Here is a 14,259-nt window from a genome sequence, read left to right on the forward strand (position 1 = left end):
GCTGACAGGCAGAGTGGACTCACTTTTATCGCTCTTCCCACTTTTGTCACACGGACGTACACGTGCCTGATGATCGTAACTCAACCAGAAAAAACAAAACAAAACAAGACGAGGAGGAGACGGTGCAACAGTCTGAGCAACCTTCCTCATTTCCTGAGTGCATCATATCTCATCAATGCCACCGTATACCAGCAGGGAGGGGAATTAGTCGCTTTATTGCAAGAAAGAAGCGCTGGTTCTTGGACTTCTGCAGCAGAATAAATCACAGCCTGCATATTAGGTTTCATTACACCTGCACATGTTTTCACACGTTTGTTTTTCTCTATGTTCCCCGAGTCGAACACACATGACTGAGCAAACTGAATTCAAATGTGTCACAGTGAAAATTGGAGCTATTTTTCCTGTCATTAGTCTCTTCAAACAGACCCACCTGCACTCTGGGAAAACAGGTGAAGAGAATGTAAAGAAAAGAAAAACAACTGCTTTAAAGAAACGCGACGGAGCCACGGCTGGATTTCAACTCTTTATTCCTCTCGTACAAAAATGGACATCAAAGACGGTACAATACAAAATAGAAAAGAAATGGCACAGGGCACTCACGAGCTCAAACGTTTAAACACACTGAGAGCTTCACAATACTGCTTTGGCATCTGAAAAAACACAGAATAAAGTGCAAGATTTTCCATTCCAACTTTTTTTTAAAAGTACATTCACAAGTTTTTTGTTTTTGTCTTTTTCACCAAAGTTTTCTTGTTCACAGCGTTTCTCCTCGAGACAGTAAAGTGCAGATACAGTGTGGATGAGAGACAGTTCCAGCCTCACGCTCCCCCTTCTGGTGTCTCCAAAGCATTCAATGTCAACGGTAAAGCAGATTGTCATGGGGTGGTTTGTCTTTTTGCTCTGGCTTTTCTCACATACAAGCACACAGAGAGCTCTAGCACCTTTATTTTGAAACTTAGACCTCGCTTGGCGACCTGGACCGGTAAGCCCCGTTGGCCTGAAAGCAGCCACAGAGAAGCATGTAGATGGAGCGCTGGATCTCTGCGTTCCTGTAGGCGTAGATGATGGGGTTGATCATGGAGTTGTAGGTGGCCGGCAGCAGCGTGGCGTAGGTGTACACCGACGGATACTCCCTCTCGCCCACCAGGCAGTAGATGGCGAAGGGGAGCCAGCTGGCGCCGAAAGTCCCCAGGATGATGGCCAGAGTGGACACCCCTTTCTTGGTGGCGACGTAGTGCGACGTGGCGAAAAAGTGCTGCTGGAGGGCGATCTGGTGGGCGTGGCGGCACACGATCTTGCAGATCTTGAAGTAGAGGGTGAGCATGAGCACGAAGATGGCGAAGAAGGAGGTGGCCAGGAGCATGACGTTGCTCCGGGTCAACGGCCGCACGATGCTGCAGGAGGCCGGCTCGTCCAGGCAGTTCCAGCCGAGCACCGGCAGCAGACCCAGGAACAGGGACACGCCCCACGTCCCCAGCAGCATCAGGTGGACGTACTGCAGCGTCTTCTCCGAGAAGTACGTCAGGGCGTTGTAGAGGGAGAAGTAACGGTCCACGGTGATGGCTAAAAGGCTGCTGATGGACGCGGTGAAGGAGGCCACCAAAAAGCCCACGGTGACCAGGCTGATGGTCTCAGAGGGGATGACGTACTGAAACACAAAGTTCAGGATTAATCCCATGCCGGCCAGCAGGTCCGCCGTGGCCAGGCTCCCGATCAGCACGAACATGGGAGTCCTCAGAGTGGGCGTGTAGAAGATGATCGCCACCACGATGGCGTTTTCGCAGGCGATGACGGTGCCCGACATGCAGAGCATGATGTCCCAGGGGTTGACGGGGAAGTCTAGGGGGGCGGTGGAGAACTCCAGGCTGCCGTTGTGGTCCAGAGCCTCAGCCTCCATCCAGGGCAGAGCTTCTCCTGCCCCGGGAGTCGCAGAGGAGTCATTCACCACCAGCGACTCGTTCATGGCTCCACGCTGTCGTCCTTCGGTCCTGCAACACAAGCAGATCGTTCATGGAAATGAGCAGATCTGAGTCCTCTAACAGTCTTTGCATGAACCGACAGGCTGCACTGAGTTCAGTAAACTCCAAAGATACATTTCCACATAAAAAAAAGCAAATCATTCACCAGATCTTTTAATAAATGACAACTTAAAGAAGCAGTTGTGGGGCGATACTACAGTGGAATCAATTAAAGACAGTCTTTTAGATGAAGGCTCATGCAAAACTTCTACTATAAAACAGATATTTATTATTTACTGCACAGTTACGTTTATGAATTTCAGTAAAAGTCACATTTTAGAGCTGCTTCACAGTCAGTAGATTAGAAAAAAGGACTCCTCAGACATAGTTTTCTCCTTTTATATCACCTATTTATTGAGATATCTAATATTTGTATGACTTTTTGTGACTCGTAAAACCCTTGATTACACTCACTACCTACTGACCAGCAACACTGGTTTTACTATACGTTGCAAAATCCTTGTGTGAAAACCTACTTTCTGATTTTGATTTCTGATATGAAAACCACGCATTCTAATAAAACCCAACAGAAAACCACCCTTCATCTCCAGTACTTCAATTTTCCTGCAAACACAATCTTCTATCTGTTAAAATATTGACTTTTCTGTGCAGAAAAATCCCCATAAATCCTATTTTTGGGTGGATTTCTCCTTTTAAAAGTTCCAATGCAGCACAGGAGCTGACCGTGGTGCTGAAATCACAGCAAAACTACACATGGACAAACTAAACATCACTCATATAACAGGTTTCCTACTCTAATGTAACATATAAATGATTTTAATACTAATATAAGAACTGATAATGTGATTATGCTCCAAAAAAATGTGAAATTTATTAATTTTCTTTCTCCAAGAAAGAGTTTTTCTGCAGGATTTTCCCTCTCAGAGCTCCCACTTTGCTGTTTTGCAGGAATAAAACCCCATGCAACCGTTACAATCATCTTTCTTCATTTTCCTTCCTGAGACAAGATTTCTGAAAAAGTTGAGAACACTTACCTCCGTGACAGAACACTATAAGCTGAGTATTTTTGCTGAAATCAGAGCCCCTCGTCCGAAGTAGGGTGGGGGGGAATTCAAACAATAATAATAATGATGAAAAAGATGCAGCGATCTTCCCTTTCTCTTCCTTCCTCGCTTCTTGGGCGCCTCTCAGGTGAAGCCCTTGGTTTTGTGGTGCTTCCCACGCATGGGGCAGACACCCAGCGCAGCAGCGGAGTGAAGCATTGGCCGGAGTGCCGCTCGGTGAGGAGGGTGACTGAAGAAGAGGAGGAGGAGGAAGAGGAGGACTGGAGGGGGACGAGCAGAGCCACGCGAGGAGAGATTTAAACCCGAGTGATGTCACGACAGGGGGAGGGAGGGAGTTAAAGGCAGTCTCTCTCTCTCTGTCTCTTTCCTCATTTCATCCTCTCCTCCTCTCATGAAGCATCTCATCAGTGTCGACCCTCGAAGGACTGAATCCCAACCCAACACATCCCTGCTGTTTTCCATGATTCCTAAATATTTCTGGAGAAAGTGTACAAATTCTGCACCATGTCAATTCAATTTCAATTTCGAGAACACAAATTTATACATGTCCAGACCTGAGAAACTTCTCTTCAGCGGTTTTATTTCTCGTACATGATGCTGATGGATGAAGGAGTGAAGAAGACTCAGATCATCAACCTTCCAGCTCCATCCTGACTCCCATCCTCTACTCCAGGGCTGCCAAACTCTTCTTTCCTTTGTGGATAAAAATATATAAAATACGAGATCTGGAAACGTACGAAATTCTCAAAATTCAGCCAAAATATTTCACAGAACTTGGATGTTGGGTTCCAAATAACAAATCTGAACAAAAATGTAGGAGGATGGAGCAACACTACCATATAAAATGACACAGACTGACCCTGTTTTGCGATTTCATGTAGCCTCCATATGCTGTAAATAATTATTTTCGAGGGTTTCTCACTGATTAATCCTGTCTGACTTTAGTCAAGACGCCTGCTAGTTCGTCTTTCTGTGGAGAATCTGCTTCGATACAAAGCAGTGCAGCCTCCAAAGGGCCTTCAACTATTAATAGCACCATGAATGTTAACAAGTCCAGCCTGAGAGTGCTGGGATTTTATTCACATGTTGCTGCAAATGAACAAATCAAAGGAAGTGCAGAGTTTTTCCCTCTGAACAGGTGAAGTGAGTCGGCTCATCTTAAACAACTAATTTCACCCGTTTTAAACAAAGTGGTTTCGTTGGAGAGTTTTAGTGCTGCGTCACTTCTTCTTAACCCTCCTGTTGTCGTCATTTACGAGCACCGAAAAATATAGTTTCCTTGTCTGAAAGAAATCCAAAAATTCGGCAAAAAAATTTGCAAAACCTTCAGGAAGAAAATTCCAATATTCCTTAAAAGTTTCTCTTAAAAGATTTATTTAAAAAAAAAAAAAAAAAAAAATCCCCAAAATTTGGCAAGAAAATTCTTGTAAATATTTTCAAAAAAATTAGTAAAAATCTTCCAAAAAAAATCCTAAAAATAGCTAAAGTGATTCCATATATATCAGTAAAACTTCTAATATTTCTTTAAGAACATTCACATAAAAATCAACCAAAATCCAGCAAAATTCATTGGATTTTGGTTGATTTCTTTTATGAATGTTCTTGAACATTTTTAACATTTCTTTTTTCCACCAAAAAATGTTCAAAGATTTCCCTGAAATGTTGAAAATGTGGACATCAGAAGTTTCACTGTGAAAATAGATTTTTCCCCACATTTTCAAACTTTAAAACGGGTCAATTTTGACCTGCAGGACGACACGACGGTTAAATCAGTTTCATCCCAGTCAAACGAACACAATAATTATCTGTGGGAAGTTACTGGAAGAAGCAAATCAGTGCCGATATCCTCCTTTGTATGACGTCGCTATAGCAACCACAATACTACGGCGGTTACAGTCTGACTGATAAAGCTACGACCACATTCGTCTTATCTGTGACCGAGCAAATATTGACACATCTCTCTCTTTGCTGCCCAACTTCCTCATTGGAGCATCATTTCTACGTAAAAACATCCAATAATTTATGGCTGTTTTGAGTAAATTTGTAAAATTTAAGGTTCCAGATAAGATAATTTGCACAAGTTCAGCAGAAGTAGAAGAGGTTCTCAGATACAGCTGAGCTCATAAGTTTGCACATCCTGTCTGTTTTAAAGAATCTGCAAAATATGTAGGTCATTCCAGAACTGGAGGACATTTGGCCTTCAAAATATTTGAAAAATAAATGTTTTATGTGTTGTTTGCTAACCCTACTCTAATCACAGTAACAGGGTTGCTAATCCATGCTAATGTTAGCTTAGCATGCAGGGTTGCATGAGGCAGAGTGAGACATTCAGTCAGGCTGATAATGTTATGAAAATATGAAAAATAAAAGAGAGGACATAGCTTTGCTCTGCCCATTCTGTAGGAAAACTGTCTGATGATGTTAATGACAAAAACAAGACAGAAAATGAAAAAAACAAGACACTAAACAACAGAAACGAGACAGAAAATTGACAAAAACAAGACAGAAAATGAGAGAAATGAGACACTAAATAAAAATGAGACAAAATGACAAAAACAAGACACAAAATGAGAAAAATGAGATGCTAAACAACAAAAACAAGACACAAAATGAGAAAAATGAGACAAACAACAAAAACAAGACACAAAATTAAAAAACGAGACACAAAATGAGAAAAACAAGACAAAAAAACACAAAAACGAGACACAAAATGAGAAAAACAAGACAAAAAACACAAAAACGAGACACAAAGAAAAATAAGACATAAAATGAAAACATAAACAAGACACACAACTACAAAAATGAGACACAAAACCTCAAAAATGAGACACAAGAAGAAGACACAAAATGAGAAAAACATCATCAACAGAGTTGTTGTGGGACACACATTCCATTCATAGTAACTATTTTTTAAAATGTTTTGTTGATTAAAAAAATTTTTCCCACACTTATAAGAGACAACAATGAAAAAAAAAACACCAAAAAAGGGAGATTTAAATTTCATTTATCTGTTTTATTAGAGATTCAGTTTGGTCATCAGGAGGTGAGACGAGAGAAAAATGGCATTTTAGGGGGAACTCCAGACTCAGCTTATAGTGTCTGTTTTTGGAATGCTTTACATGAGAAATAACATAGAAATATTCTTGTGTGTTGTTTTAACCCTCGTGTCGTCCTGTGGGTCAAAATTGACCCATTTTAAAGTTTGAAAAAATTGAAAAAATATGTATTTTCACAGTGAAACTTCTGATGTTCACATTTTGAACATTTTGGGGAAATTTTTGAACATTTTGGTGGAAAAAAAGAAATGTGAAAAATATTTCTTAAAACCATTCACAAAAAAAAACAACCAAAATTCAATGAATTTCGCTGGATTTTGTTTGATTTTTTTCTGAATGTTCTTAAAGGAAAATATTAGAAGCTTTACTGATATATATGTAATCACTTTAGATATTTTTAAGATTTTTGTAAGATTTTTCTCATTTTTTGAAAATATTTACAAGAATTTTTTTTTTGCCAAATTTGGGGGATTTTTAAAAAAAAATCTTATAAGGGAAACTTTTAAGGAATTATTGGAATTTTCTTCTTGAAGGTTTTGCAAATTTTCAGAAATTTGGGGAATTCTTTTGCTGAATTTTTTTATTTTTTTTAAGAAAAGGAAACAATATTTTTTGGTGCCTGTAAATGAGGACAAGTGGGGGGTTAAAAGTTTTATTTAAAAAAAAAAAAATCCCCAAATTTGGCAAGAAAACTCTTGTAAATATTTTCAAAAAATTAGTAAAAATCTTCCCAAAAAAATCCTAAAAATATCTAAAGTGATTCCATATATATCAGTAAAAACTTGTAATATTTTCTTTAAGAACATTCAGAAAAAAATCAACAAAAATCCAGTGAAATTCACTGGATTTTGGTTGATTCTTTGGTAAAAATTCCTAAGAAACATTTTTAACATTTCTTTTTTTCCACTACAAAATGTTCAAAGATTTCCCCAGAATGTTGAAAATCTGGACATCAGAAGTTTCACTGTGAAAATATATATTTTTTCACTTTTTCAAACTTTAAAACGGGTCGGTTCGACCGCCAGGACAACATGAGGGTTAAGGGAAACTTTTAAGGAATTATTGGAATTTTCTTCAGAAATTTGGGGAATTTTTTGCTGATTTTTTGGATTTTTTTCAGACAAGGGAACAGTTTTTTTGGTGCTCTTGAATGAAGACAGCAGGAGGGTTAACACAACGCAGGAAATGTTGAGACACAGGTGGAGGTAGATGAGGAGGGAGGAGGGGAGAATCAAAGCAGCACAGCAATATGGCAACCTGTTTTGGTTTCCTGGCAACAGCTGTTTGGCCAGCTTTTGTCGGCGGACCGGGGGCTGGAGAGGGGGTTGTCTTCATTCATAAGCTAAGCAGTCACATGAAGTGCCGAGTGACTCATGTCAAAGAGCTAAGGCGGATACCCGGCCGTAGACACGCACAGAAAACCCCCAAATATACAACTTAAAACCAATTTTTTATCCTTATTGTTATCATTTTCTAATTGAAAATACCACCACGCCGCACCCACACACTCCACCTCTGTTCTATTTTTGCGACGCCTGCCAGGAATAAGCGGCTCAAAAATATCCGGATGCATTTAGTCAACCATGTGTGCAGAGGAGTGTAATGAAATACCTGTCATTAGGGACAGAAAAACAGGAGGACAAACAAGACTTTACATAAAAGGCCTCTTTTTTTTCTCTCCTGGTAATAATAATGAAAAAAATTTCGGGAAACAAACCCCCTTACATAAACAGCGGTGGCCCTGTTTTCACCTGCGAACACGTGCACGAACACACGGGGACTCAGAGCCTCAACACCCTCATGGTGATATTTACCACAGAGAAGGAAAAAAAACACAAAAAACACAAGCCGAGCAGGCGTCTAACTAGGCTGAGAAAACGTCATTAACCCTCCTGTCGTCTTCATTTACAGGCACCAAAAATACTGTTTCCTTGTCTGAAAAAAATCCAAAAATTCTGCAAAAAAAAATCCCCCAAATTTCTGAAAATTTGCAAAACCTTCAGGAAGAAAATTCCAATAATTCCTTGAAAGTTTCCCTTAAAAATTGTATTTAAAAAAATCCCCCAAATTTGGCAAGAAAATTCTTGTAAATATATTCAAAAAATGATTAAAAATCTTCCAAAAAATCCTAAAAAGATCTAGAGTGATTCCATATATACCAGCAAAACTTTTAATATTTTCCTTTAAGAACATTAACAAAAAAATCAACCAAAATCCAGCAAAGTTTGCTGGATTTTGGTTGATTTTTTGTGAATGTTCTTAAGAAACTTTTTTTTTTTAAACATTTCTTTTTCCACCAAAAAATGTTCAAAAATTTCCCAAAAAATGTTGAAAATGTGGACATCAGAAGTTTCACTGTGAAAATTATTTTTTTTCCACAGTTTTGAACTTTGAAACGGGTCAATTTGACCTGCAGGACGACACGAGGGTTAACAAAGGAGCCCGGACAAAGAACGTTTTAATAATGAAATACGGCAGAACGGGCGAAGGATGGAATCTGAAGGAGCTCAACAGGCAGAGAAAACATGTCGTTGGTGGGTTGTTCCAGAATTGGAACCCATCAAATGTACAATAATAATAACAACAATAATAATAATGAATTTATTTATAAAGCGCTTTGAGTCCAAGTGCTACATATAGAGATAAAAACAATAAAACATCAGAAATTCACAAACAAATACAAACATCCTGAAACAGTGAAAAAGACCTCAGTAAAACAAACAATTGAGGACTCATATGTAGCAGTAAACCAGTGGTTGTTTATAGCTGGCAGGAGACACTGCATGGACTTTTAATCCACTCACACACTTGACCTACTTCTTACATGAAAGGTGGTCCGATACAATCGAGGAAACTTCAATCACTCTACAAAGCTAATGGATAGGTCACAGAAGCTGAGTTTTTTCTGCAGATGCCATCATAACCTTGATTTTACCATAAACGTACACAACTTGTCTGTTGCTGCAAATCAAATGCATCTTAAACATCGTATTTAGCTTTGAACCCAGCATGATACATTTAAAGAGACGTCTTAAAATTGAAAAAAAAAAAATCCGTAGTGCAATATGTCATGCAAGTAAGCCTTTCTTCAACAGACTTTGTTACTCTGCCAAAGAACGCAGCAGACTTGTGTGACGATCGGCTTATGTTTGTCTGTCTGTCTGTCTGTTGGCAACATTGCTCATAAACGGATAAACGGATTTGGATGAAATTTTCAGGGAAGGTCAGAAATGACACAAGGACCAAGTGATTAGATTTAGGCAGTGATGCAGCTTATAGTCTGGATCCATGGATTTGTTAAAGATTTCTGTATCATTGCGAGACAGCAGCATGGCATCACTGTAACTATGACAACAAGTGAACACTACATGAGCTGCCTGCTGATGATCACATGATTGTGATCCTACTACAAATCCACCGCTGAGGACTTATCAGGACTTATCTGTCCAAAATGATACAAGGAACAATTGATTAAATTGTGGGGGTGTTTCTGAGTCCCATCAATTCCTGACATCCGCTACATATTTAGGTCACATGATTTGGTATCCGTACATAACGAACACATGCAGAACACATGCCTGTGCTCAGCACAAGGTCATTTTTTATGAAAGATTTCATCAGTCAGAAATGATACAACTGAGCAGCCTTGGTGGAGGACTGTGTTCTCTGAGTGCTTTTCTAGTTTATGTGTGCGATGACCAGTCAGTAGAAAATTGTCTTGCTTGAATCTGTCCCATAATTCTGAGATTTTCTTCTGGAATTTCAATTATTAGACACACTTTGCAGTTTTTAAAGGCACATTCTACTCAGCTTAAGAATCAGTCTCTTTAAATGTCTTGATTTTAGAGCAGTTTAGGGAAATTTTTTGCTTCAAAATTGCACCAAAAACTGTGTATTGGCTATGCTGGTCCATAGTGCATCCATGTATTATCTATACACCGCTTAATCCTCATTAGACTCCGACGAGGGGCTGGAGTCTATCCCAGCTGACTGAGGGTGAAGACAGGAGACACCTGGACAGGTAACAGTCCATCACAGGGCTACTTATACAGACAAACAATCACACTCACATTCACACATACAGACAATTTGGAATCACCAGTTAACCTCAGCATGTTTTTGGACTGTGGAGGAAGCTGGAGAAAAGCCACACATGTACAGGGAGAACATGCAAACAACATGCAGAAAGATCCCAGGAAGGCCGGGACAGGAACCAGGGAACTTCTAGCTGCAAGGAGACGATGCTAAGCACCAAGCCACTGTGCAGCCCGTCCACAGGCGCAACATGTATTAATTTAACAAAAAAAGGAAGTAAAATTGTGAGCTATTTGTCGGTGCTGTTGTTAGCGAGCGACTCGTCACCGTAGCGTCACAAATGGAGCTTTGTGTTCAGCATTTGCATGGATGTATTTTACCTCAAACCATGATCTTGTCTCGACTACTTCTGATACCTTTAGTGTCGTAAACAAACCAACCAATGACTAAAAATGAAAGAAAACAGTGACAGAAAACAGCAACTGAAAAGGAAAGTAAACTTTGACAGTAAGGCATTTAAACAGGCGCATTTTTAACCCAAACTATATCTTTCTCGGCATCACCAAGCAACTTTGGTGCTTAAATTTGACAGTTTTTTGCCGTTAGCAACAGCAGCCAAAAACAAAACTAAGCATTGAGTGAAAGTGCCTCACATTGGACTGAACCTCTTGTGGTTTATGGTGCCTCCAGGTCTCCAATCTCCATATGTCAGACCTTTTTTGCCATTTTAAATGTGTAAAATTAAAATTTGCGAGCAACATAACATTAACGCAAGCCAATAAACATTAAATAGACATAAAACAACAGTAGGCATCACAGTATTTTACAGCTTTTATTGTGAAACTAATATGTTTTTGCACCATGGGCCAACAGAGCTATTGCACATTCTGGAGTGAGACTGCAGAGTTTGATATGAGAAGGATATTTTTAAACCTGTCTGCCAAAAAAAACGAAACAAAACAGACATATCTCAACCGAAATCAGAGTTGAAGGTGAAATGTGGAACATCACAACTAGTTTGGAAACCAGTGTAAGGCCTGCACATGCAGTTGTGCTCATAAGTTTACTTATCCTGACAGAATTGATAAAATATGTACCATTATTTAATGAAAACAAGAATGATCAGAATAGTCATTTACCACATGAACAATGTCTAGACTGGATTTATCATTCATTTCATGTTATCTTCATTGAAAAAAGAACTGCTTTTCTTTCAAAAATAAGGACATTTCTAAGTGACCCCAAAGATTTTTTGACAGTGTACATGAATTAAATTTGCTCTATATTGTTTGAAGTTGATCTAAATGAGTCGATCTAAATGAGCTTTTTCATTGGTGTCCAGAGCTTTACAGAGTACATTCCAACCATGTCACAAGTGCAAATACACAAGTCACGGGGGTATTCTTGAAGGAATAAAATTAAGCAGACTGAAAAAAAAAAAAACAAAAGGAAAGACATTTCAGAAAATAATAAGCGTAAATGATAACAGAAATATCTCATTAAAATTATCGTCCTTGTTATCACTTGTTGTCTTTCATATACAGAATCAAAAGTAGGAAAAACAGAAGACAAATACTGAAGTATGTGATAACTTGTGTATTATCCTTCTTTAAAGAATCTGTCTGGTACCACCAACAGAACTATATACACCATAGAACTAGGAGGAAGATACATATTTGAGTTAGAAACATAATATATATCATATAAAATCTCCTCTTCTGGGAGCTATATATACGGTCCACTTCAACCATATACTGGCAAAAACGTCTTGGTGAAGTTTGAAATAATATGTCAATCTTTCCATTTTGTATATGTCAAACAACATCAACCCAATCATCAATCAAGGGAGCTTGTTGTTGCAGCTATTTGTGGGTTATGCTGCCAGTAAGATGGACACAAGCTTCCTGTCCTTTGCATCTATCTCTTGTGGAAGGTTACCCAAGTTTAGAATATCAAATCTAAAAGGTGAAAAAGTGGTTTGAAGAACCTCCTGTATAATCTGGTAGACACTTTTCCAGTAAGAGACCAGCACTGGGAGGACCAAAATATGTGGCAGTGATTGGAATTATCGGTTTGGCACTGTCTCCAACATTTGGAATTAGTGGTGTCGTGTCGCTTTTGGTGAGGGGTCATGAAGAAACGTACCAGATTCTTCCAGCAGATTTCCCTCCAGCTCATAGAACTAGTGGCTTTCCATTGTATTTGGCAAATTGCGTTCCAGTCATCCTGAGAGAAAACCTCATTACTCTCATTAAACCATTTTTCTTTCATATACAGAGTCTTGTGATTTTCTCTGAGAAATAGTTGTAAATCTTGGAAATGATTTTAGTGTTGTCCTCAGAGTTATATGCAGATTCAAATATTTTCATCATTCCAGTCTCTAAATTGGCCATATTTATGTCTTTCTTTAGTGTGTCAAAACAGTGTCTCATTTGGAGGCATCTGTAAAAATCCTTCTGTTCAAGACCATATTCTTCCCCCATAGTTTGAAAGCTCTTCAGTGACTCCCCTTTGTATTAAAGTGCAGTAGGCAGTAGCTCCATTCTCTGCCCATACCTTAAATCCTTCATCATTAAGGTTGGGGAGAAAAACACTATCAAAAGCACACCATTTTAGTAGTTTGGCTATGTTTTGTATCTGGCATGCATTCTGAATTTGCCTCCAAATTTTAAGAGATAGGCCGAAAATACGATTATTTCAAATGCAAAAACCTGAGGACAATCAGCTGAGGTGTAAGTCAGGTGGATAGACCTGTAGAAGCAGCCACAGCTCCAGCCAGCACAGATGGGATATCCAGCACCAACCAGGCAGAAGAACGAGGAGGCGACGCAGGTCACTTGGGCCTGGGCGGAAGATGCAGTGGACAGGATTCTTTGATAGAACGGTTGGTAGACCAAGCCACCCAGAGCCTTTAACAAACACACAGTTTGATGACAGGAATCAGCTTGTATAGCAACGCAGCTGGAGAAGACCAATCCTGTCATGTCACAGGGCTAAACTGACACATTGTGCATTAGACAACATATAGTGCTCTGTTTGACTGCATGCATGCATGTGTTTAATCGCCACCAGCATGAAGCTGTGGAACCATTTCCGGCTTCGTCCAGCTCCACCATGCCGACTCAGGAGCCTGGAAGGTCTGGTTATACGCCGTCAGTCAGATGTCCACAGAGTGAGGGTTGGTCAACAGGAAAGGAACACACGGCTACTGGATACACAAACACAACGACGCAGCTAATTACTCCGCCAGGAGCGCGGCGGAGTTATGTGACGATTGGCGTATGTTTGTCTGTCCGTCTGTTCTTCCGTCTGTGTGCAACATTACTCAAAAACGGACAAACGCATTTGGATGAAATTTTCAGGTAAAATCAGAAATGACACAAGGACCAAGTAATTAGATTCTGGCAGTGATGCAGATTTCTGTATTGTGAGATAGCGGCACGGCGTCACTATAACTATGACCACAAGTGAACGCTACGTCAGCTGCCTGCTCACATGATTGCGATCCCACTACAAATCAACAGCTGCGGACCACGATTTGTTTAAAGACTTCATCCGTCGGAAATCACGCAACAACTGAGCAGCCTTGGCGGAGTACTGCGCTTTGAGTGCTTTTCTTGTTTAGCTCTCTACTTTCTCTGCCGCATTGCGCGCAATTTGTATTTAATTAGCTTCATAGAAGACGAGAGTTATCTGGACATTTCAGTACATCCGGTTTACTCAGTCTCAACCATAGTCCATGTCCAGGATCAGAAAGATAAAAAATAGTTTGTAGACAAAAATGGAGATTAGTGAAGACTCAAACCTTGAAGCCACCATCATCTTTTACAGCTTGTAACACAAAACTGCAACACAAAGCAGCTCTGGTCCATCAGTCTGTCTGCAAGCATAGCCTCTGACAGCGGACTGACTGCTTTTCTCTAAAAGCAGCTTCTACTATTGAAAACTTTTACTACAATTACACCTCCTAGCACAAGGGTTTTCTAACCATCAATGAGCCTTTCAACACCATTAGCTAACACAATGTAGCATTAGAACACAGGAGTGATGGTTGCTGGAAATGTTCCTCTGTACCTCTATGGAGATATTCCATTAAAAATCAGCTGTTTCCAGCTACAATAGTCA

At 39.7% G+C, this 14,259-nt stretch overlaps 2 protein-coding genes across 4 annotated transcripts in view; both read right to left on the minus strand.

The window, feature by feature from the left end:
• Positions 1 to 510: 510 nt before the first annotated feature.
• On the minus strand, positions 511 to 3,327 carry LOC111574217 (G-protein coupled receptor 6). The gene is made up of 2 exons (XM_023278696.3): positions 3,014 to 3,327; positions 511 to 1,988 (listed from the first exon to the last, which is right to left on the minus strand). The coding sequence occupies exon 2, from the start codon at positions 1,961 to 1,963 to the stop codon at positions 956 to 958; it is 1,008 nt and encodes a 335-aa protein (XP_023134464.1). The 5' UTR covers positions 1,964 to 1,988; positions 3,014 to 3,327; the 3' UTR covers positions 511 to 955.
• Positions 3,328 to 10,952: 7,625 nt separating this feature from the next.
• Positions 10,953 to 14,259, minus strand: part of fig4a (FIG4 phosphoinositide 5-phosphatase a) — an 81,711-nt gene continuing 78,404 nt past the window's right edge. For 2 of the 3 annotated variants that reach the window (XM_055016144.1, XM_055016147.1), the window contains one exon: positions 10,953 to 13,043. In XM_055016144.1, the coding sequence (XP_054872119.1) occupies positions 12,759 to 13,043 (285 nt within the window). In that variant the 3' untranslated portion in view covers positions 10,953 to 12,758. The remainder of the gene's footprint in view (positions 13,044 to 14,259) is intronic. The other variant, XM_055016145.1, reaches the window with a different exon arrangement.

Source organism: Amphiprion ocellaris, chromosome 12 (genome assembly GCF_022539595.1).
Source record: "Amphiprion ocellaris isolate individual 3 ecotype Okinawa chromosome 12, ASM2253959v1, whole genome shotgun sequence".
In the NCBI taxonomy this organism is placed as follows: domain Eukaryota; kingdom Metazoa; phylum Chordata; class Actinopteri; family Pomacentridae; genus Amphiprion; species Amphiprion ocellaris.